The sequence below is a fragment of the Chelonoidis abingdonii genome, chromosome 9 (assembly GCF_003597395.2).
Source record: "Chelonoidis abingdonii isolate Lonesome George chromosome 9, CheloAbing_2.0, whole genome shotgun sequence".
Lineage (NCBI taxonomy): Eukaryota > Metazoa > Chordata > Testudines > Testudinidae > Chelonoidis > Chelonoidis abingdonii.
The window spans coordinates 69,713,235-69,737,954 of NC_133777.1; the positions used below are offsets into that span (position 1 = coordinate 69,713,235).

General features: G+C 42.1%; 1 protein-coding gene across 2 annotated transcripts in view; it reads right to left on the bottom strand.

The window, feature by feature from the left end:
* Window positions 1-24,720, bottom strand: part of CEMIP (cell migration inducing hyaluronidase 1) — a 140,624-nt gene that overhangs the window by 19,392 nt on the left and 96,512 nt on the right. For both annotated transcript variants that reach the window (XM_032771880.2, XM_032771879.2), the window contains exons 12-20: window positions 17,779-17,954; window positions 16,799-17,008; window positions 9,729-9,934; window positions 8,134-8,203; window positions 7,144-7,272; window positions 5,782-5,867; window positions 3,211-3,342; window positions 1,117-1,152; window positions 854-1,009 (exon numbers count right to left, since the gene is read on the bottom strand). In XM_032771880.2, the coding sequence (XP_032627771.1) occupies window positions 854-1,009; window positions 1,117-1,152; window positions 3,211-3,342; window positions 5,782-5,867; window positions 7,144-7,272; window positions 8,134-8,203; window positions 9,729-9,934; window positions 16,799-17,008; window positions 17,779-17,954 (1,201 nt within the window). The remainder of the gene's footprint in view (window positions 1-853; window positions 1,010-1,116; window positions 1,153-3,210; window positions 3,343-5,781; window positions 5,868-7,143; window positions 7,273-8,133; window positions 8,204-9,728; window positions 9,935-16,798; window positions 17,009-17,778; window positions 17,955-24,720) is intronic.

The window sequence follows — 24,720 nt, forward strand, 5'->3', positions numbered from 1 at the left end:
TCTTTAACAGGCTTGGATAAAACATGTCAAGCATTGCTCATTATAAACAAGGCCACAATCCCTTACTCACATGAGTGGTCCTTCCTCACACAAGAATTTCTCATTCAAGTGAGTGCTCCTTGCCTTTGGGAGCTCTTACACACAATTTCCACTGAAGACAAAGGACTGTAGAACAGGGTACTAAAAAACCATTTCACTATTGGTATAGAGGATAGGCCTACTGTGCCTCCATTGACAAGCAGAACTGGGGAGTGTTATGCAGAAAGATACGACATTCACGCTCTTTGTGCCCTGGAGGCTTCTCTTGGAGTGGTTACGTTTTTAAAAACAACAAGAAAATATCTCTGCCTTTGCAAAACCAACTCAGAGCACCAAGATTACGGACGAGGTCACCTGTGAAATTCACAGGCAGCTTGTAAAACATTTAACAAGGGCACAAAGATCATGCGACCCCAGCAGCAAGTCTGCTTGGTCCAAAGCCCAGGCAGGGGTCCTGAGAGATTTCCTTGGTGACTGGCAGCTGATACAGGTGGAGATTGCTGCATTGCCCGACCCCTGCTGACTACATGTACACAGTTGAAAAGTTTAGCCCAGTTAGCAAACTCTTCCTCTACTTCAGCCGTCCCCCGAGCCCCATTCACGAAGCAGGTATTGATGCTGTCCTGGCAGCCTGCAAGCACATGCCTGCCAGCAGCAGCTGCACAGTGAGGATCTTGGGAACAAGAGACATGAAACAAAATCTTCTGTGTATAATTTCTTCAGTTTAAATTACACCAAATAGTGCTGAAAAAATATATAAACTTAAACAAACAGAAGGGATGGGAACTGTTCACTTGCGCTGGGTAAAACTTACTGGCCTATGGGGAGAGTCCTTCCACTGTGATCCAGGCCTCCAGGCCCCCAAATGTGGTTGTCCATGGTCTCGGTCCCTATGTTTTTACTCTCACCGACAAACAGGCTGTTCTTTATTTCTTGCTTTGAACCATCATCATGTGGGAAAGTTCCGCCGCTAGGAGAGACACGACTGTATGTTAAAGGGGTTGCTTATGGAAAACTCTGTTTTGGAAACATAGGCCAAACTAGGGGGATGGCAAACTAGGAATGAATAATGCTTACCTTGCCAAGGTCAGGCCAATGCCATTGTCAGCAAATCTGCAATGAGAGGAAAGGAGTGGGGAGGTGCTTCACACACAACAATACAGAGCCTTTATTCTTCCCAAAGGCAGGCAATGCCAAACTGACATATCCAAACCAGTAAGGATTTTAATATGACCAAGGAAGGATGTGGTTAATTAACAAAATTAAGCTCTCTTATGTTAAGTGGGAGGGTGGGGCGAACTAAAAGCGTTAGCAATTTTGTTCATATTCCAGTTCGTAAAAAAAAGGGTTTTCTAGCATGGCTCATAAGGTGTATAGATCAAGTGTAGTGGCAGTTTGATAGATCTTTAACTGGGATTATATCCTGCCATTGCAGGGAGAAGGACTTATTGGATACTGATCAGTCTCTCTCCTCCCCACCATCTCTGTCTACCATGACCCCTTCAAAGTTATTTAAGCAAGTCCTAAATGTCTCAAACTATTTTCTGTCATGTAATAATCCTCTGCCCTACACACATTCCCCCCTTATGCACCTCTGTGTTTATTACTCAAGTCATATAGCCTTTCTGTGCAGTAGCTTAAAAGGGGGTAGAAGGTTCTGACTTCTGTTTCATCAGTGATCAGATACAGACTGGAGAGAGACCTGAATCAAAACTTTGGATCAAAATGCTACTGAGCTTTGGTGAGATTCAAACTCCGAATCTGGACCTGGATCTTAATTTTACAAATGGTTTTTATTTTTATAATGGACCAGACCAGAATGCCAGTTCCAAACACCCCCCGAACTTGGAGTATGTTAGAATCCAGACACAGAGATTAATGTTATAGTTTGAACCCATCTCTATTTTATACTGACACAAGCATCACCGTTACAACTTGGTGCTAGAACTTAAACTGTCACGCACAAGACAAAAATTAGTGGGAACAGAATAAAAACAACCTCTTTGATTCAGTCAGTAGGTGGTAGTATATTACATGCTATCTACTTTTCATGTATTATTCTTCCAGCCCCATGAAATGTTCATGTACTGCATGCCACATTAATATTTGCTTTGTTAATGTAATACATAGGCCTTACTGTAGCAACAGAAATGAAAATTAACTCTGTGATTATGGCTATAAAAACAAGTTACAGTTTGAAGGTTGCAGCCTCAGATGCACTCCAAAGGACACTGCCAAAAACTGATAAGATGGAGAAACTATTTAGAAACTATGGTATTTCAGTAACGAATGCAAATGTTGAAATAACATGCAACTAATTTGAAAAGGCAGGAATGTTAAACATTTTTGGCTAACACAGTCCATATGAAGGACAAGTAACAAGAAGGCTTGATATCATATTTCTGTCCATTCTGACCTACTTTCATTCTTGCTGGTCTCACGGAGTCTCTAAGGCCAGTTTATAGCCAGTGGTCACTTTAAAAGGCTTGGATTATTCTATGGTAAGGCAGTTTTTGCAGGCACTGCATACTACATATGGGCAGACAATTGTACTAGCGTAGTGCAATGTACCCTGTAAACTAGCTTTTACTTTTTTGCCTTGGTTAATTGAGGTTGCTATCAAGATACTGGATCAGAAGCAGAAATTGAAGAAGATCATCCATTCCCAAGTGCAAAGAGTCTGTTCTGAGCAGCACAGGAAACTGCTTTCAAAGGGCGTACAATGTGCATTTTCCCAATTCCTCTCCCTCCCTATCATGATGCATAGTTTTATGTCTGTTTCCTTGGTACTGGCTTATTCAGCACAATGCTGAACCACATAAAACTGAACCATGACCCAAGCTTAGCCGGGGAGGCTGGTTAGGCTTATGATTTATTTTGTTTATTTTAAGCTCTTCATTTTTCATATAGAATGGTTTATTTGAGCCAATTTTTGCTGCCGCTTTGAAAATCTGTACAAAAAGCACACTCAAAAACAATTCAGCAGACTCTTCCCTTTGGACAAAATAGGTTTTGTCTGTGTAAAATAATGCCTGTGTTTTCTTGATGTTTCGTTTTTATTTTAATCATCACCATATGCAAGGTGCAAAGCGATATAAATAGTCTAACCACAACTATGCTTGCCATAAACATGGAGTTGAACTCCGAGGGTTGAAATAAGGCAAAACTCACTGGCAGTCATCCAGCCATACGTCTCCACCCCTCAGCCAGGCCCCATGTTCCTGGTTCTTGTATGCAATAAAGCGCTCAATTATCGCAGGTTCCCTAGGCTTCAAAGGGTCAGCATCTTTGTGTGGACTATATCTGTAAATATAAGAAGAGAAGAAACTGTTGTCAGTGGAAGGCAGTCTACCCCAGTGAGATTCAACTGCTATATTGACTTGTTAAACATTTGGTGGGATTATTTCTACTAAACACAGGAATTGTCAGGCTGAATCAGACCTATGGACCATCCAGTCCTGTAGCCTCTCTCTGACAGTGGCCAGTACCAGCTACCAGGAATGGATGAGAAAATCTCCAATAGTCAGTCGTGAAATAACCCGTCTCAGGAAAAGTTTCTTCTTTTAGTTAAATGTTGGTTTATGTCCCAAAGCATGACACTGTATCCTTTCTAACTCCTGGGATTATTTAAAATCCTCCCAATAATAAAACTTTGGAAATTCTTATTATCTATACAAATGTCCAATTCTTTTCTTTTAATCCTGCTCAACTCTTGGCCACATGGATCTATTGTGGCAGTGAGTTCCGCAGGCTAACTGCGCATTGTGTGGAAAAGCAAAGATGGTATAAAAGTGAAAGCATTTTGAGGAGACCATGATGACATCTTCTTTGCTGCTCCTACCATAAGTCACCCAGGCCACTAATAATGAGATTAGCTCGCAGGCTCTCACACATGATGAAATGATGATCTGGGGAGTCATGGAGGAAAAAGGCAGGGATAAATGGAAACAGCAGTAAAGCATTTCCACAGTTGTTGTCTGTCAGCCTGCACTTGGGTGACAGCATTTGTGTAAGCTCAGATAGAAAGATGTTAAGTTGGGTGACAAGGTGGGTAAGGTAATATCTTTTATTGTATCAACCTCTGTGTAGCTCAAAAACTCATCTTGCTCACCAACAGAAGTTGGTCTAATAAAAGGTATTACCTCATCCACCTTGTATCTCTAATATCCTGGGACCAACACAGCTACAACTACACTGCATGTTGGGGTGTCATTTATTCCTGCTCTTCGGGGGCAGCGATCCTATCATTACTAAGGCCTGGGGATCGATTTAAGTTACGCAACTTCAGCTACGTGAATAATGTAGCTGAAGTCGATGTACTCAGATCTACTTACGTTCTCCTGTCGACTCCGCCTGCGCCTCTCACCCTGGTGAAGTACGGGAGTCAACAGGAAAGCGCTTGGCAGTTGATTCATTGTGTCTAGATTAGACACGATAAATCAATCCCTGCTGGATCGATCACGGTCCGCCGATCCAGTGGGTAATATAGACAAGCCCTAAGCGTCTTCTGTCAAATACAATGCAGTTTAGAAAAACCTGACAGATTGGCATCCATGTCAGTGCCAGTAATGGGCAGCACTGAGATTAAACTTCATGGGTCAGAAATGTGGAGTGAGACCAGGCTGTCAAATCATTCACAGATATTCAACAGCATATTATTTCACTTAATAAGCCATCACATCAACCTAAATTGAGCATAATGATCATAAGGGTCCAACAAATGAACATCACTTTGCCGGCTTCATCATTATGAAGTCACTTGGTATTCATGGTGAAATCACAGATCCCAGTGAATTCTCTAGACACTAACAAACATTCACTTTCGGATGGATTCTCTCTCATTTACACCAGTATATGACTGGAATAACTCTTGGAAGTAAGAGTTAGCATGGATTTATACTTCTCTAACAGAAAGCAGAATATGAAGTCTATGGAGTTATTCTCAATTTACAACAGTTCTATGCAACATAGAATCTGTCCCAGGAAGTCTGACTGTCATTCAGCAACACTCTTTAATTGCTAAGCTTTCAGGGCTCATTCCAGCCTTCAAATTGAAAGGCACAAACTTTTTGGAATCAGCTACTTTGTGTATATGCCATAGCCAGTTTTCCAAGGCACATATTCTGGTATATGAAGAGGCAACATCAAACTCTGCTGCAGATGCTTACTGCAGCAATGGAAGGGGTTCTTCTGTCGCTATAGTAAATCCACCTCTCTGAGAGGCGGTAGTTAGGTCGACCAAGAATTATGCTGTAGACCTAGCACTGTATACCCTGGGGTTTAGGTGAGCTTAACTCTCTCTCTCTCTCTCTCTCAAGGGCCGTGATTTTTTCACATCCCTGAGTGACGTAACTCAGTTGACTTAACTTTCTAGTGTAGAACAGCCCTCAGTAGAATTCTGAGGTATTATCAGGGGTTTTAAAACAATCACCCTAATGTGTTGAGTTTACACTCCTCACCAGCTATCTTGTAAAAATCAACTACTGTGGTTGTACCTGGCTGTGTGGGAAGTACCAAACCCACCAATGAGATTCATGGAGAGTGTCGGACTGCAATGCAACAGGTAGGCCACATCCCATTGATGGCAAGGAGAAAGTGAAGTCTTTTGCTCATTAGGAATTTTATACAACGTCTACTGACAACAATGAAGAAATTTCCATTGACTCCAGGGGGAGCAGGATCCAGCCCTCAAACTGTGTTATACACATAACTTTCCAAATCAAACCATGGACAATGCATTACCTCCCAGAAATCAGTGTCAGGAAAGGCCTTTTGTCCTTAGCAGATGCTGGTGTGGTTTTGACTCCATTATCAATGATCATGCCAGCCTGGGGAGGAAAAAGAACTTTGTGATTTATTTATACATTTGAAAATGATGATGTTGTTTTAAGTTTCTGGGCCAAATCTTCAAGCTGGTGTAAAACACCAAGGGTTTTGTTTTTTTTTAAGTCAAAGGCATTATCCTGATTTACACCAGCTGAGGATCTGGCCTTCTACATTTAAAAGACCACCTAGCCCAACACCAGTGAAAGATGGTGCAATATTTATAGTACAAAGCAAAGATTTTTAAGAAGGATCAGAATTTGTTAAATTTGTCCTGATCACTTAAGCAAAATGTCACTCTCTTCAAAGTTACTAGCTCTCTCTGACTCGGGTAGGTGCCTTATGCTTTTGGAGAATCTTTAGCTAACAACATGGCTTTCCAGAAAAACATTTGTATTTTATTAGAATTATTACCACTCCAGTTGGAGTGGAATTGAAATACCAGCCCCTTGCTAAGTAAAAATCCATTCCCGTTGATAGTCAAGCAACCTGGCTATGAAATTCTGCCCAGAAGTGCTGCTCCTAGAAGATGTACATCTGAGAATTGTGTCATAGCATTATAGGACACAGAGAATGGCTGATGCATCATTTCAGCATGGCCCACGTTCAAGGTTACTGTTTCTGCAAGTGGCATGAGAAACAGGAGGACTGTCCACTCTACCACCTTCTGTCTGCAGCCCCTTAAAAAGCCTCTTGTGTTTTCCAGCACCTGTTCAACCCATCTCACCAGCCAATTAAATACGTGCTGCAATCTAAAGATATTAAGTAACAGATGAAGGCTCAGAAGCTCAGTGTACAGTTTCCCAGGGTAGTATATCTGGGCTGAATAAGTAAAGAGATTTAGAAAGTCATTAGACTGTGCTTATATTATTTTGTCTACCAGATGCTATTTGATCAATGGCTAACATTGGCAGCAATGATCTATAACCAGGCAAGCTGCCAAAAGATGCAGCTTGCAGCACCATTTTAGAAGAGCAAAAGCAGATCGATGACCTGGTGGAAAGGAGTGAAAATAAGACCCTCTTATCTCCCAGCATCCCATGAGAAAGTTTAGCCTTTAGCCCAAGAATAGTAAAGTGAATCCAATGTAAACATAATCTGTAATTATATTATACCAGCAAACAAGCCACTTTGTTTGTGATACATATGCTGAAAATTAGTTTGCAGTTGCTTGTAGTGAATCAGAAATCACAGGACTTAATAGCTTGCAGGCTCAGAAAGCTGGAGAAATCGAGTGGTGTTTTTAGACATGAAGATAGTTTTCATTGCGTGCAGACTCACTCGGTAGTTGGAATGTGCCCGATTGTTGTAGAACTTCCCCATTGGAATGTGCTCAGTGTAGCCTGGAGAATATATTCCTTCTGAGGGGCCCGTAGGCACATGATGAAAAACAAACCAAAACCCTGTTTCCTGCAAAAGGGAATACACAGCGTGAGCCTTCACTTGAACTTTACAGATTTACATTAGTACAGGGGCTTACCAGGAAATAGTGCAAGGTGAAAGCCAGCAGATTTCAGGACACATAACACTAGGTGGTATTGCTCTGTAACTATACAGAAAAGACCCCCCCGCCCCCACCACACACAAAAGCAGTTAGGGCCAGCATTTCCAGGCCACCTAAAATTAGCCTCCGGCATCCATACTGAGGCACCTAAAAGTAAACTGGCCTGATTTTCTGAGGTGCTGAGCACCCACAAAACCTACTTTCATCAATGAGAGCTTCAGGCACTCAGCACCATTGAAAAATCAGACCACTTATTTAGGTGCCCAAAATTGATATAGGTGCCTACATTTAAGCATGGAGATTTGGAAACTTTGGGCAACATATTTTAGTTTGTTTATTTTTTCAATTAAAAATAAACAAACAAAGACAATTGAGCTGAGTTAGAGTTTCTGTAGAATTAGCATTAGCATGGATTTAAATGTCACAGCCCTACATACCATTCAAGTACTGGTTTGGGACTCAGCCTGTCCCCATTGCGACCAAGAGGAGCTTTGCCATTGACTTAATAAGAGTAGGAAGGTTGGGTCTTAAATTTATACAGGCTCTGGTTTGGGAATTTTGTTAAAAGTAATCCAGACCTGCAGTCCCTAACTTCAGCAAATGACCAGAAATGGGCAGGTGAAGCAAAGGAGATTGCATTTGCCGCACTAGTTGCATCAATATATAGCTTTTAGAAATGCCTGAGCAGTGGAAACAGTGAAAACCAAAAGCTGCAGGGCTTTTGCAGTTGTTCTGAATTTTCCCGAATAAGAAACCTTTGTACTCACTTCGGATCCTGCAGCTGCACAGTTTATAAGGTTGTTATGCGGATTGGCCATCCAGAAGGTGGATACAGCACTGCAGATCAGGAACAAAGAAAAGCATGAAAATGACACCCGAAGTGCACACAAAGGAGTTAGCATTCCATTGCATACAGTACAGGCAGGTCAGATCATAAAGCAGATAAGCTACTGCCTAGAGGGTGTAGCAACTGGGGTTTCTTTCTCTCTTTCTCATATCACAGCTGTCACCATCATCTGCAGATGCAGCAAAATGGCCTTATCTTTAAAGACCTCAGGAATTAAATGAAGAATTTCTACTGAAATCCCAACCCTAGTATGAAGCTGTTAGCTGTCAATTATATTTCATGATAAGGTAAATGTGTCATTCCACAAGTTATAGACAAGAAAAGCCTTACAATGGGGCTCCAGGTTCCCTGGAGACTGGTTTAGCCAGGGTTTTGACAAAGTGTTTCTAAGGGCTTTTCACAGCAATCCCCCGGCATCTGCCCTTTCTACATGCTACTGTGCTTCACTACCATTCCCCACTGGCTTCTCAGTCCATGGCCAGATTCTCATATCCATTCTTAGACTGAATACTCCCACTGAAATCAAGAGGACTATTCACAGAGTAAGGTACAAGGCAACATGTGTAAAAATGGACAGAATCTGGCCCTATAATTTTATTTTAAAAATTCAATAAGAAGCTGGGGAAAAAAAAAAGGAGTTAGCCCTCTGATGCCACAAAGCCTAAAACTTGCTGTTAGCTAGCCGTAGTTACCAGTGAAACCGTAGCTCCAGAATGTGTGTATTGATTGTGGGGGTTCATAGACAGAGAGGGCAGCCATGCTGGCCATGTTTCTCCTATACTTCATCTAAGTCGATCTTTACAGAGTAATGGGATAAACTGTAAAAAGAACTCTGGCTAAAGCGCTTTTCATTTCAACCAATGCCGAGATCCATCCCATAAATCTGCCCTGTTGAGGTTTTGTGGATCTGAAAAGAGACTTTAGAAGGCTGGATCTTGCAAGATGGGAGATGAGGTTGCTTAGCACCTTCTAGGAGGCACTCAGCGGTTTGCCAGGCTGGACTTAGAGTTTGCATCAAATAGAAACGGGCTTTAAAAACTTTCATGCACTCACTTACATAGTGATTAGTAGTAGGGACTTTATGCTTAGCCAATCTTTGATATTCCATAGCCACGTTCCAAGGTCTTGCTGAACTACATTGAATTCAACTCTTCGGTCTGAGTTTACTCCCTTACAGGGCAGAATGCAGTGTAATGCAGAGTTAGGGCCATTTGTCTTCATATTGCACTTCGAAAGGTATGCATGCAAGAATATCTGCTATAACAAGCACTCTAGTTGACCTTACACTAAAAATACTAAGCAAAATTATACCGTGCCTGTGTAAATGTATAAATAGCATGGAAACATCCTGCAGAGACAGCCACCCTATCTTTTTGAGCACATGACCCATATTCCCGAAAGCAGAGTACTCAACTATACACACACCCAGTCCTGTGTTTCATGGATAAAAAAAGTCAAATCCTACAAGGCGAGGGAAAAAAACAAACAAACAAAAATAAAAAGATTTCCACTTACTTGCAGTCCTGCCTGGGTTTGGGGATGTACCCTGGGTATGCCCCTTCTGTAATCATCTTGCACATTTTACTGTCTCGGTCAGATGGCAGGAGAGTGCTAGGTTTAACGAGCAGTCCAAGGCAGTGATCAAATGTATTGCGTTCCTCTGGCCCATCCTCAGTAAAGAAGCAGTGTCCCAGGGTGTTGTAGCCCACAACGTCCTTAATCTGCATGTACAAAAATGGAGCTGCATTCAGATTTAGTTTTCCAGCCACTTAGAGATAATAATAAATAATACTAATGCTATTAATTATTATTATTTTACTGTGGAGCCTCAGTCAGAGACCAGGACCCTATTGTATCAGGAGCTGTACAACCACGTTGAGCATAAAGACAGTCCTTGACCCAATGAATTTACATATTAAGTGATAGTGTAAGTTTTTAAGATTTAATTAAAATTTGCCATTTCATATGAAATGCTAATTACACTCTGCTGTAATCTGCAGGTCGAGCAAGTGATAATATTATAATAAAAGACAAAAAACTTGAGAAGACAAAGAGATGGGAATGGGGGGGGACATCAGATATTTAAGCCACATCTGGGCTCATTCATCTTTGTGTGCAGTTACACAAACAGCGAGGTTGATGGACTAAAATGTATCCCTGAAGTGAAAAAAAAAATATTTTTCCAGGCTATCAGAGATGCTGCCAGTTGTTTACTGGACAGGCTGAGTTGTTTTAGGTCTGACCTAACCCTTTTTCCAACTGATGACAAGAGCTTTACTTGATATTGAAGCAAACCAGCTGGTGTTAATCAGCATAGTTCCATTGAAAACCCTGCAGTTCACATGTAGTTCACACTGCAGCCCTATTGTCTCTCGCAGAACTGTGCTGATTTATCCCAGTTGAAGATCTGAGGTAAAATTTTCAGAAGCAACTAAATGACTTAGGAGCCTAAAACCAGGGCTGGGTGGAAAACATCATTTCCATTTCATGGAAAACGCTGAGGTTTCAGAATGGTTTTTGTTCTGATGTGGAACAAACTTGAGACCTTTCCAAGTTCTTTGTGAACAGTGGGGGAGAGCAAGAGATCTCCAGAACCACCAGATGATAGAAAACTCCCATGGGATGTGGGAGATCCAATGTCAATTCACTGCTCTGCCTGGTACCCCCTCTCCCTGGCCCAATGAATACTCATTTGTCTGTACAAAGTGGAACAGCTCCAACAGGAGACACTGAAATGAACTCTGGAGCTTGGAATGGGAGACCCAGGCTCAAGTCTCTGCTTTGCCAGATTCAGAGCAGGTACTTGAACATGGCTCTCCCACACCCCAGGTGAGTACCCTAAGCTCTGGGCTACTGATTATTCTGAGGTTGCCATCTCCAGCCAGATCTTCCTGATGAGGTTTGTGTGGAAACCAAGACATTTCAACCAAACAGTTCAGTTTAGACCAGTGGTTCTCAAACTGGAGCCACCAGTTGTCCAGAGAAAGCCCCTGATGGGCCGGGCCAGTTTGTTTACCTGCCGGGTCCACAGGTTCAGCCAATCATGGCTCCCACTGGCTGTGATTTGCTGCTCCAGGCCAATGGTTGCTGCGGGAAGCGGCAGCCAGGAAATCCCTTGTCCCGTGCAACTTCCTGCATCCCCCATTGGCCTGGAATGGCGAACCGCGGCCAGTGGGAGCCACGATCGGCCGAACCTGCAGACCCCAGCAGGTAAACAAACCGGTCCGGCCCACCAGGGGCTTTCCCTGAACAAGTGGCGGCCCCAGTTTGAAAACCACTGTTTTAGATAAAACAGCTTTTCCAGTAGGAGGAAGTTTTGTTGAAAATTTTGCAACCAGTTCTACCTAAGACCCATTTTTAGAACTGATTTAAGCTCTTGACAGACCAAGTTCTATTGACTTTAGATGAGACTTGGGCTCCTAGATACCTACATCACTTTTGAAAATGGATGTAGATACTTTTGAAGTGTTCTGTGCTCTTTATCTCAGAGGTTTCAGCCAAGGGGAACCAATTTCCAGGGCTGAACTTGAAATGGTTAAATATATACACTCAGGCAGAATACTTTGCCTGCCAGATCTATTACAAGCTGCCATGTGCAAACACGTGTATTATGCGTAGCCCATGGTCCAGTGTAAATATTCAAGCTTCTGAACACAAATCATCACAGTAAATTAAAGACTGTTAAAATTACATGCAGTGTAATACATTCTATTAAATTACTTCTCTGAAATTTGCTGCTAACACTCTCAATTCAATTAGATAGCCAAGCAAGTCTAACACCACCAGTATTTCAGTGTAAAACGAGTGTGCTGTACCATTTTAATAATCCCGTCTTGGAAAGCATGAAATTTGCCAGCCTTGCAGTTAGAAACACCTATTGGATACTAGAATATTTCAGGAAAATTAACTAATTATCCTCAAGAGGAGTATCCCCATACCTTTACATCAGCCAGGCCTTTAGTCACAGGGATGCCAAAACTGCAACTGACCAGCTGTGTAAATCTATTATTTTTCCTGAGTACACTGGCAATGCTTTAGAGACACATATATGGTGTTTTCGGAGTGTTTAGCTGCTGAAAGCTGACAAGTGACTTCTCAAATAATTCCTCAGCTACCTACTACACCAATTCATCACGCCAGTGAACTCTGGAACTAGATCTGTATTGGTGTAATTAATATATCAGGACTGAAAAGTGAAAAACTGATGTATTACTTAGAACACAGCTAGGGAACAACAAATCCCTGTATAGGTTCAGCGAAAACCACGAGGAGTCCTTGGGGTATCTTAGAGACTAAAACTGTGTTAGTCTCTAAGGTGCCACAAGGACTCCTTGTGGTTTTTGCTGATACAGACTAACACAGCTACCACCCTGAAACCTGTATAGGTTCAGTACCATTGCAGAGGTAAATATCTACTAGTATTGTAAGAGGGAAGCCAATATATTGGCATAGGCTGGAATGCTGTGCTGTATCATCTCCTTTGGCAGATATCCTAATGTAGGATTCTGGCTCTGGGGCCAGATCCTCAGCTAGTGTAAGTCAGAATAGCTCCACTGAAGTCAAAGTAGCTACACTGATTTACAACAGCTGATTTACTTGTCACCCTTTACTTGATTCATTGTTTTTCCTATTTCTGGCCCCTGGGATGACTCAGACTGGAAACTGACAAATGTGGAACTGTTTCATTTTCAGATTCTCATGCACCAGCACAGGGCTGAAAAGTTTGGGAACTGCTGGACAAGGTTTATTTGTTAAAAAAATGCATTGGGGAAAAAATTAAATTTCACAAAAACCTTACAATTAGCCTATATGCTTATTTTAACAGTGTGATTTATGGCTAGATTTGACAGTGCCCTTTTAAATAAAGCCATTGCCAAGTAGTGCAGTTGGATTACTGAGAGCAGATATCACTATAGCAGTTAGATAACACTGCTGCTTATCCCCAGCAGCACAGCTCTCTCGAGTTCTGCCAGACAGTTTTATCAGCCTTCATTTAACGTGCATCCTTGAAAACAGCTTTCATTTCAGCCTACATACTATGGGCCAGTTCAGTGGCTCTGACCAGGGTGTAAGTAGCAGCAGAATTTGATCAATGGGGTTGCAGTGGTATAATGGAGAGGGAAAGTTGGCCAGCGTATTGCAGCAATCATGGACATTTTCAATTACATAATTACGGCAACAAGGCCATTTCAACCAGTTTGGTTTGAGAAGGGCCATCTATGCCCTTAAAGCGAACATATGCTTGTGGACAAGCGTAGAACATATTTGGTCCGAGCCAGCCACAGCTATTTATTTATTGACCAGAGACAGGCTTTCAGCATCAGTGTGTAAATGCACAGGAAGAAGACTCTGCCACCAGGAACAAACAATGACATCTGTTTATTTTTTCTTTCTAATATTTTATAGTGTTGACATTTCTGAGCCTGCTGCCACGGGTGCTAAAAGCAAAATAATTTGTGACACTAGTAACCTGAGAGACCAGTGAGGAGTCTGCATGAAAATCTCCAAGCTGCTTTAACAATGACTTAACTGTTACAAAATACCCAAGTGCCTTCCCCCTCATTCACTAAAGCATTAAGCAAGCCCTTAACTATATGCCTGTGAGCTGTCCCATTGAAACCAATGGAAATACTGGAAGTCAATGGGACCACTCACATACCTAAAGATAATCATCCGATCAAGTGCTTTGCTGGTTCCAGGCCTAATATTCCAGCAACTTTTTTGTGTGTGTCTACTAAGAGGCTAGCTCATTCAAAGATCACCAAGGCAACTGGTGTCCTGGCAGGTTATGCCTTGGATCTATCTGCTCATAGAGGCATTGAATGATATGTGAGGAGAAGCAGGCAGGAGATTACTGTTTCCGGATTTTCTCTTCTATAACTTAGCAAACTTAAATAAATGGTGCTCATCTTAGACCACCAAATAAATGGTGACCATCTTAGAAGTGCAGGTAATAACAACAATACTTTCCTTGTTGGAGGTTTGGCCATGTTTTTGTGACTTCTGGTAGTATCTCAAAGGGGAAAGAAAACTAGATTTCATAGCAGAAGAGCACGCTGCAGGATCAGCTGAGGAGAAATTGCTTGGAGTATATGTCCAATTATAGGGTAATAAGATTGAATGCATTTTTAATTGAAATGAACTACATCTGTGTAGTTTATCAAACTTTTCGAAATCCTCTTTTGTGATGCAATGGGACAAACAGCTAGACTGCACAGCATGGAATTCATTTCACTGGGCATTTCATTTCAACAGAGGGCAACAAACATGCAGCTGAAATAAAATGTGCAAAATCAATTTTTTGGAGGTAATGAGTGTAGATTAGTAAATTATACATTTTTAAAGTAAAACAAACAGATTAAATTATCAATATAGGGGTTTTTTTATAGTTGCATTTCTCTTTTAGTGGAGGATTCTTTTAAATAACTTGCCATGGAACAAACTCCAAGGCCCCTCAAAGAATCACAGTTGTTGAGTAACAACACCAGAATTAAGCAGTTTTCTTCGATCACATCAGCCTGTCTGCATTTCATCATTGCTGTCTTGGCTGGAAAAGCCTGAGAACAGGGATCCTTACAGTATTTCCTAGTCACAATGACATGGTTTTCATTTGGAAAAGGCACAAGGGACTGAAAATGTCCAAATACCTAGTATAAATCCACCCAGCTGACCCGTGAAATGCCACTCTCTGGGTATTTGGTTTGGCAGTAAGAACAAGCATCAGTCAATAGAGACACAGGGTTTAAAATTAGAATCAGAGCTGAGGTTTTAGTCATCCTTCTGCTAATCAACAGCTGTGCAACCACCACATAGCTGGAAGATGTGTTTATGGTGCCATTATTAGGAACCTTCTCATTATTGGACAAACAGACTCCTGGCAATTCTCTTCTTCCAGGCTGTGTGTTAGTTACATTCTTAGCTACACTGAGCTGCTAGATGGATGGCTTTAAATTGAAAAGCAGCTATACACCTTGGATGCCTAATAAAATTTAGACAAGGTAAAGTAGAACAGATTTTTCAGAAACCAAGTCTACAGCAGATTTTAGGATCCTGTTGAAAACAAAATAAGGGATGAAAAATGTTGAGCTTGAACACTGCAAACTCTTACAATGGTTCAATGAAAAGTTAGTGCAGGTTTCTTTAAAATACCATGATATACTGGGAAAATTCCTAATGCTCAATGACCATCATTTGACACAGCCAGCGGCATGGTATGCTGGTGGTCTCATGTTAAAACACTGATCTCTTATGCACAGGGTTGAGATCTTGGCTGGTTAAAGACCTGTTTAAAACATTTTTGTATATTGGCTCGGATTCTTTTTTTCATATGTAGTGCCAGCACAGGAAAAATGTGGTATTCCTGAGGAACTAACAGGTATGTTGAGGCCACTGTTTTGGAGTGATGCTTGGGAAAAGCTGAGAAGTCAGTCCTGATGTTTGTTACATGCCTTTAAAAGCTCTGCTTTCAAAACACATTTCTGAACCTTTTCTGAATGTGGGGCCAAGGTTTCTCTCTCTCACATTCACAAAATGAATGTATATGGTGGTTGGTTATATGGCATCAGTACTAACATCCAAACTGCACTCTTTGGCCTTGGGCCTAGATGTCCACAAGCAGTTGGGTGGAGCGGACATGGCGTCCTAGCTCTAATTCCTAACGTGCGCAGCTTTCAAAATAATCTTAAAAACAACATAAAGTTAAAGTTGAGGAACATACTAAAGGTAAATGTGATCAACAGAACCTGCTTCTATTTGAGAAGGCACTAAGACAACATATGGTGCTCCATGACAAAGCTCTCAGAGCTAGCATAACAGCGATACAGAAGGTGTGCATTTGCTGATCAAAGCCTTTTTGAAATAAACTCAGCTCCAGTCCATGCACTATTCATGCCCTAAGGAAGCAGTACTGATGGAGTCTTATGAAAATGTGAGAATGTTTTTCATTATGATCTTTACTCTGAAGTAGAGTGATTGCCCAGAGGCGCAGGGAGTTTGCTGCTGTTGCTGTGGTCATTACATGCACTCTCCTATGCTGTAACTTACCTGATCAATAGATGTTGTACTATAGGAAACCTACAGGATTACCTTAGTGTTCTGACAAACAGCTCTGTTAAATCAGAGGTCTCTGACAGCTTACGTTGTGAATGGGAATTTCAAACAAAAATCCTTATTAGCAATTTAAAGTAACTTTAGATCTGGTGATTACCTTCTTTAACAGTAAACTATTTGTTTATAGATAGATTCCACAACCCGTTGTAGATAGGATTGTCTGCAGGAATCTCTAGAATACAATGGCATTTGAAAGCCCTGTCAGCTCTGAGTCATGTACAAAATTTGGCCCCTGGTTTTACATTCTTATGTTGGATTTGTGTTTTAGACACTTGTTGAAATATATTCATATTAATATCACTCAATAAATCCAGGGCAAAAGAGAAGAGCATTTGGTCTAACTCTACAATTCTATCAGTAATGAGACTTGTTTCAGGGGCCTGAGTAACATTTTCATGTTATTAGGGACAGCAATTGGGCCGGGAATCAAACGACATCTTGATCAGGAAGGCAGTCATCAAACCGCTGTTTCTTACCAGCAAGCCATTGGAGCCGTGGACTGTGACACAGCGCGAGAAGGTGTGGTGAATGGAGACACTCTTCACATAGGATGGAGGGTGGTAGCCTCCCTTCTCATCCACATCTCCAGCCAAGTGGAAGTGTATTGGATAGTGTCCCATTCTCTGCTGGCCCATATGTTTCAATTCTAAACCTTCAATATGGACAGCTTTAAAACCAAGACCAATCTGCAGAACAAATAAAACACTAGTCAAGTGGCAGTAGGAACATCTGGCGGCTTGTTTCATATTATTCACTGTTGCATGCAGTGTTGTTGTAGCTGTGTCTGTCCCAGGATACTAGAGGGACAAGGGGGTGGTGATGAGGTAATATTGTTTATTGAACCAACTTCTGTTGGGGAGAGAGACAAGCTTTCGAGCTTACACAGATTACTCCTTCAAGCACTGTGTAAGCTCGAAAGCTTGTCACTCTCCCCAGTGGAAGTTGGTCCAATAAAATATATTACCTCACCTCCCCTTGTCTCTCTGTTTCATATTAGTCAGGCAGAGCAAGTCTTAGACTATGATGGTTGATAGAGAGGTGTAGAATTTGGTGTAATCATAAACCATTGCACAGCAGATGCTTCCCAGTTTGCAAACTCAGTCAAACCTGTTTGCATTTAATGCTTTTCATAAAACAATTGTGCTAGATGGGCTTGAACTGAAGCCCCAGATCTGAGCACCACCAAACCCTAAGGAAGCTGGATTTTGGATCCAAACTCTGCAACCTGTGAGTGCTGAGCCCCAGCCAGTCTGGCAAGGTAATGTTTGAAGGGGTGTGGTGAGCCCTGCAAAGAAGAGAGAAGCAGGAGGTGAATCTATGGTCTACTCTAGGAAGGGCTTGTTTACGTTGCAAGCCTCCACTCACAGGACATTCCCTGGCATGTCATGGTCCCCTTACTAGGTGCAAGATGTTTGGTTCTGTGTAGAAGGGTATCAATAAAGGACTTATACAATACCTTGATGTGTCCCCCAAAGGTGTCAAAATCAAAGAAGGTGCATAAACCATTGCTATAGTCATAGCATTGCCTCTCCATCTCTCCCATCACCACTATGTTTTGGCTTAGCAGCCCTACTTCCGCCCTCATGTCCACTCCATCGATCACTTCTCCTATGTGAAGGTAGGCTGCTCTCCCTAAGGGAACAAGATGCATTTCCATGTTTATTCTGTAAACACCGCATGTACCAGCTGACTGTTACTGCTGGTTGGGGATGGGGCAGTAATGAACTAAGCACCGGAGTCCACAAAATCTGTTGGCAGGCACCTCAAGGTTGGGGAAGCTCAGAGCACAAGAGTCACAAAGTCTGATAGAGATATCCTCTACAGAGGACGTAGGATTTGTGGGGTTTGCTTGGGTCAATTCAATAGGCCCTAAAATAACAGCTGCTGTTAACTGTGTCCAGTTTCTCCACCTTTAAAAAAGACTATACAGTAAACTAAAAAGAAGAATTTTTACATTGCCTGGAACACAACTAGGTTAGTACTGTAGCCTGATGCATTGGGAAAAAGTTTAGCTGCAAGCGACAAGGTGTCAGAGCTATTGAACACTGGGAATCCTCGCACTATATCAGCACAGAATTAATTTTTCATAGTTGTAGCTATAATTATGGGACACTGGGAAAGACTCGGGGTGTATGACATGGCTCATGGGTCACTGCTGGCCAAATCCCACAGAAACTGTAGGTGCTTTGTGGCTACCTTCTTCAGGAGCAGATTGGGCCACTCTGTGCAGAAATCCTGAATAAACTGCAGCATGTGACCCATCCCAGCTGCTAATCCAGCGGATGGGCCAGAAGAACCCACATGTGGTTTCCAAGCCACTTGACCACTGTAAATGCTGATCCACTGGCCCCTCCCTCAGCCCACACTCAATGCTTCCTTCTGTGCCAGCTCAGTCCAAACTGGTGGGGAGCTCTGCACGCAGAAGTGCAGTGGCCCCCTGCCAGGCCATGCTGCACCTAACTACCTTGAGGGTTCAAGGAATGAAAGACTTTCTGTGGACTGGCTAGAAAGGGGTGAATTCCAGCCAGCATGAACAACGAGAAAGCAAAATAATCTCAGCTCCATAATTTCATTAAAATACATGCATGATGCACGTCTTCTTCCTGGCTCTGCTCGCTTGAAGAAAAAGAGGCAGGAAAGGCTTATTTGACTGACTATATTTCACATTATTCCAGTAAAAATAGACAATAAACTCGCTGAGTAAACACTGTGCTATAAAGAATGTTACACTGGCATGTATTTCATTTCAGCAGAGACCTACACAGCAGTTATTAGAAACAAAGGGTAGGCTTGATGCTGAGAGATCTCTGAGAGGCACTTTCTGTTTGAGCAGAATCATCATGCAGGAAGAGGGGCTTTAAAAAAATTGACCTGGCCTCTTTTTAAATGAAACATGATGTTCTCACTTGATCATAAAGTGAAAGAGACATCAGTTTGATACAGGTTATCCTCCTTTGGCCTTCCAGTGAAAGATAACATGGTTTAGGGGATAAGGCACTGTGTTGGGAGCCAGGAGAGCTACATTCTTTTCTGGCTCTGACATTGGCTAAATTACTTGCATTTCTCTCTGCCTCAGTTTCTCCATCTGTAAAGCACCTTGAAATCCTTGGATGAAAAGTGCTAAACTATTACATAGAAGCATTACAATGACAGCATCCGAAAAAGTGAGCTGTAGCTCACGAAAGCTCATGCTGAAATAAATTTGTTAGTCTCTAAGATGCCACAAGTACTCCTGTTCTTTTTGCAGACACAGGACAGGCTTCCTGGTTATCAGAAGAAGGGCATCTCTTTTACCCATTGTGTCTAGTAACTTTATTCCTCTTCTAGTGAAAAATGGGACCAATTACACTCTGTTCAGAGGAAAAAGGAAGTGTAGACGAACACTGATAGGGACTAATTCTTTGATGGGATGTTAGCCATATCAGTCGCTAGCCGTATCACCCTTCAGTCGTTACCCCTTCCCTCTGCGAACTTGCATCATAATGGTAGGCCTACATGTGGAACAGAATAGCCCATTGGTAGTGCTCCTTGAGTCAGCTGGAAGGGTTGCTAGAGAACTAAAGTAATTCCCCCACCCCTGTGATGAACGTGCTGCTTCTACAGTGTTTCCAGACCAGAAGTAAGGGTCCAAGCTTGAGCTCTGGTCTCAGCTCTCTTGTTTTGTTACAAGGCTATGGTATGAGTGTTTTTTTGCATATGATCAGTCTGGGACCCACTAGTTCTCACAAGATCACTCAACTGGAACAGACACACCCTAACTGAAAAGGGGTGTTAGTGCCCTTGTTTGTGCACATCAGTCAATGCACACACCTGTCACTGGCCCCCGCACAAGGAGATTCTATGGTAGATGGTTGAGACAACCGCAAATCAAGGGCACCCCAATAGTAGGGCTGCTTTCTTGAATGTTATTTTCAGTTATCTCCCATCATTGGCCTCTCCCTTACGTACTGAAACACAAAGGGAAGTTCAGATAATCTGATTCTGAACAGCTCTTGGATTTGCAGTACTGCAATTAAAACAGATAGTTTTATTATTTGTGAGTGTTGAGCTCTGGCATAAATGTCATGATTGCATGTATTTAATATAATTTAATTCCAGCACAGACATGCACAAAATTTAAGCACTGACAAGAATGTTAAATATTCACTAATCAGCTTCTAAATATAGCTTTGTTGGGTGTATGCTTCTGCTCACTTGGCTTGATGTGAGGTAAGAAAACTGCCTTGCATCTTTCTTTTTAAAATGTAAAAGTGTAGTTCTAAAATGGTGCCTTTAACGGGCGGTTTCAAAAAACAACAAACCACCTCTTGTAACAGCAGCCAGAACTTCACACTCCTCTTAACAATGTAATAGTTGGGCCATGCTGCAGAAAAGGTGGGCATGCTTCTTGGAAGAGACTACTGCTCTGAAGTCCTCATGTAACGTAAATTCCATGTGGAAACCAAAGCCAGGCGTCTCCACATAGCAATGAGCATGTGGGCTTTACTGATGGTTCCCATTAAACACTTGGCATTCATGGGGCACATTCAGAGACAGATGTGAAAGAAATCTGCTCGAGAGGTCACAAAGAGACAGGACCGTCTCACTCTGTAGCACTGTAAATTGAGTTTGAAATTAAGTTGTTGTTTACAGCTGGCGTGCTGAGAGTTGCTAGCTGGAGTTAGGCAGATTGCTGACAAGTGACATTTGGGACACTTGCCGTATGAAAGCCCAGCGTCAGTGACTTGCAAACCAGTCCAACAGTGGTTTGGCCAGAAGAAAGAGAACTTGCTGCTTTGAATATTGTAGCATAGTCTTCATTGTTTGAACACCAGAGCTATTTTTGTGATTGTCCAAAAATTAGCGAAGCCAGATGCAAAGCAGTTTACAATCAGTTTTCATGGGCTCAGTATTGCTGGCATCACTCACAGAGGGATGTCAAGTATCAGCTAGATGGCTCCCACCAATAGCAACCAGCAGCTGAGACTTATTTACATAACCAGAGCAATGTGGTTAGCCACATTGCATGGCCAGTGTGGCAGAATCAAAAACTTGCTTGATTTATCATGTGCCATCACACTAGAGAATTAAACAAAATACAAATATACACAGAAATAAATCATTTTAGTCTGTGTGTATATCTAACGGAGGCCCTGGTTTGGCAAGCAGCTGCTTAAGTCCATCCCTACTCAGCAATGCAATTAATCACACACTTAAAATTAAGTATGTGCTTAAATTCCATTAAAGTCAATAGGATTTAAGCATGTTCTTAAAGGTAAGCATGTGCTTTGGAGAACAGGGATGGCTTGCTGAACCAGGGCCAGACAGAAGCAAAATAGAACGGCAAATCAGAACCACTCTAAATTATATGGAGGTTCATATTCAGAGTTTCGTATCAGAACGCAACCCTCAAGCTTTGATTCTGGGTTCTAATCAAAACCAGAAGGAACCTGGGGATCAGATTTAGGAATGTATTTTTAGGTACCTAGTGGGATTTTCGAAAGCACCTAGGCAGCTAACTCCCAATGGGATCTTTAGGGGCCTAAGTCATTTCTGAAAATGGGATTTTTGGTTCCTATAGGTGCTTTTGAAAATTGTACCCTTAATCTGATAGAAACATGGCAGCCTCAGACAGTGTTTAACTAATTTGTCTGCCTGTTTTTCTATTTGGTTGTCTCTCCATCAACCTATCAATCTGTAAAATATGTACTTCACTGATGTACATATTTCCATTTTTGGCTATTTAAATTAACCAATATTCAAATTAAATTTATATTCAGAGATTTTTTCCCTCTTGGATTAAAAAAAGAGAGCGTCTCCTTGCTTTTCAGATTTTTGGGACCCCGACCCCATTAGCACCATGGAATATTTAAAATTATTCATTTTTCTAGCATTCAAGCAAAGCACATACAACCACAACATTAGCTACAGTCTATTCTATCTAATGTGGCTGAAAGCCTTTCCCCACTTATCACTCTTTATAATCATCCAGATGTAAAAGAATTGTAATTTATTTCAGAACAATATTAAAAATTGATTTCCTCTAGGTCTGCATTCTATGACCTCCCAGAGATTTTATTTCTCAAGGATGCTCCTGGCTGTTTCTTCTCTCAAACAAAATATTTGGGGTTTTTTTATGTTTAATCTTGCACATATCCTGGGCCTGATCCAAAGCCATATTGAAGTCAACGGAACTGCTCCATTGATTGCAATGGGCTTTGGATCAGCCTTTCTCCAAGGAGCTTTTGCTACATCTTTTAAGGTATGTTTACACTTGGAACAAGGGGTGTGATTTCCAGCTCAAGCTGGCATTCGCTTGTTAGCGCTCGTGGAGCTACAGTGCTAAGAACAGTAACATAGCTTTGTTAGCACAGGCAGCGGGAAGGAGTAGCACACGTTAGCCACCCCATTGCGCACCGAAGGGGTTCACGCAGGCTTGAACTCGGGGCAGCTAGCCTGTGCCGCTGCTTTCCATGCCATGGCTACACTATTATATTTAACGTGCTGGCTCAATAAGAGGTAGTGTAAGTATATCTACTTGAGCTGAGACACAGGCTATGTCGTCACTACCCACCGTATCGGTGGGCAGCAATCGATTGCTCGGGGATCGATATATCGCGTCTCATCATCTAGACGCAATATATCGATCCCAGAACGAGCTTATATCAATTCCGGAACTCCACCAACCCCAACAGAGTTGCGGAGTAGACGTGGGGAGCCGCGGACATCGATTCCGCGCCATGAGGATGGTGAGTAATTCGATCTTAGATATTTCGACTTCAGCTACATTATTCATGTAGCTGAAGTTGCGTATCTGAGATCGATTTTCCCCCGTAGTGTAGACCAGCCCTCACACCCTTAGCTCCGAGGGTAGACAGCCATAAAGCAAATGCTGCACACAACAACTTTGGCTGTTTGATTCACATTTTCTTTATATTGCTTATGTTTAATGGCAAACACTCTTTCCTGCAGAATCCTCACTGGTCTGCAATATATTGACGGTATTTCCCATTTTTATTCTAGCCGTAGCTGGCCAGCGGAGAATTCCCCTGAACCTCACACCCAGAATGCAGTCACTTAATTAGTTTTACGAGAAAGCCTGACAAATTTGAATGGGATTGTATAATGGAATTACCTATGCTGGGAAGAGGCAGGGCTCAGCAGCCCTGTGGGTCCCTTCCGGGTCATGCCTTATCTTCCTAAAATCTCATGTTGTCCATATGCAAGGATCAGAAAGGGATTTCCTCCCCGCCCACACACACACTGTGTTGCGTTTTGCGGTTTTTTTTTGTTTTTTAAAATCTTCTTCCTCTGAAGCATCAGAGGTGGCCACTGCTGGCGCTGAGACAGTGCTGTGAGGTCAGTGCTTAATTTGCAATGAAGGAGGTGCCTGGGCTCAAGCACTTTTTTTCCCACTTTCATAACTGACGTGGCAAGCCCAGAGGTGCCGGGACTCTGAACTGTCAGGCCCAGAGACGTTGGGGTTCTGAACTGTCAGGCCCTAGCACCAATTAATCTATGTGAGGTGGTGCAGAGAATTCTCTCTCTCAGGTTCTGGATTGGCTAGTTCTTCCTCACCTGTTCAGGGGCAAATTGATCATCATATTCAGGGTTGCGAAGGAATTTCCCCCCTAGTCAGATTGGCGGTGGCCATGGATTTTTTCCCCATTTTCTGCAATGTGGGGCCTGGATCATCTGGGAATATCTCACTTAATCAATTGCCTGATGCTGCAGGGGCCTCTGGCACTGGTGCACCTCAGAGCTTTCTAGCTTCTTCCTGTGGCACGCAGTAATTTAGTCTCCTGAGGGTTGTAATAAATTGGATTAATTTCAATTGTTGGGTTAAATGTGCGAGTGCTTATCTCATTGCCTGTAATTGCTTGTTAGTACTTTCTGCTGTAGCTAATAAATCTGACAGGGTAGTTCTTCCTACAAATATTAGGTTTTTTCCGCACTTATCTATGACCCAATATGCCTCCCTCTTGAGAACTGTTTTTTTTCCCCCTAATTCCCCTTGAAACAAAACCCCTTGTACCTGGCATTGGGAGTGTGAGGTGGAAAAGATGGAATTTTGATTGAGAAATATTAAGAATTTCTCCCTCCCCTCCATTTCTAAAAATCAAACCTGCTCCCACCTTTTTTGAAATGCTGGGTTAACATTTATTCAGGGTTTTCGCTTTACATATGCTGCCAGACAATTGCCAGGGCTAGAGGAAGAAGCATCAAAAGACAGCTAGAAAGGGCCTTTTTTGTGATAAATCCCCCAAGAAACATGGTCTTCTGAGATTTCTGAGCTAAATGGTGCACATCTGTAGAAGATATGGAGAGTTTAAATCAGCACCTAAACTTTTGGGTGTATATAACAAACCTGGACATCAACTCTCCATTACCCTGCACCTTGTGCAGTCATTTACAGGAC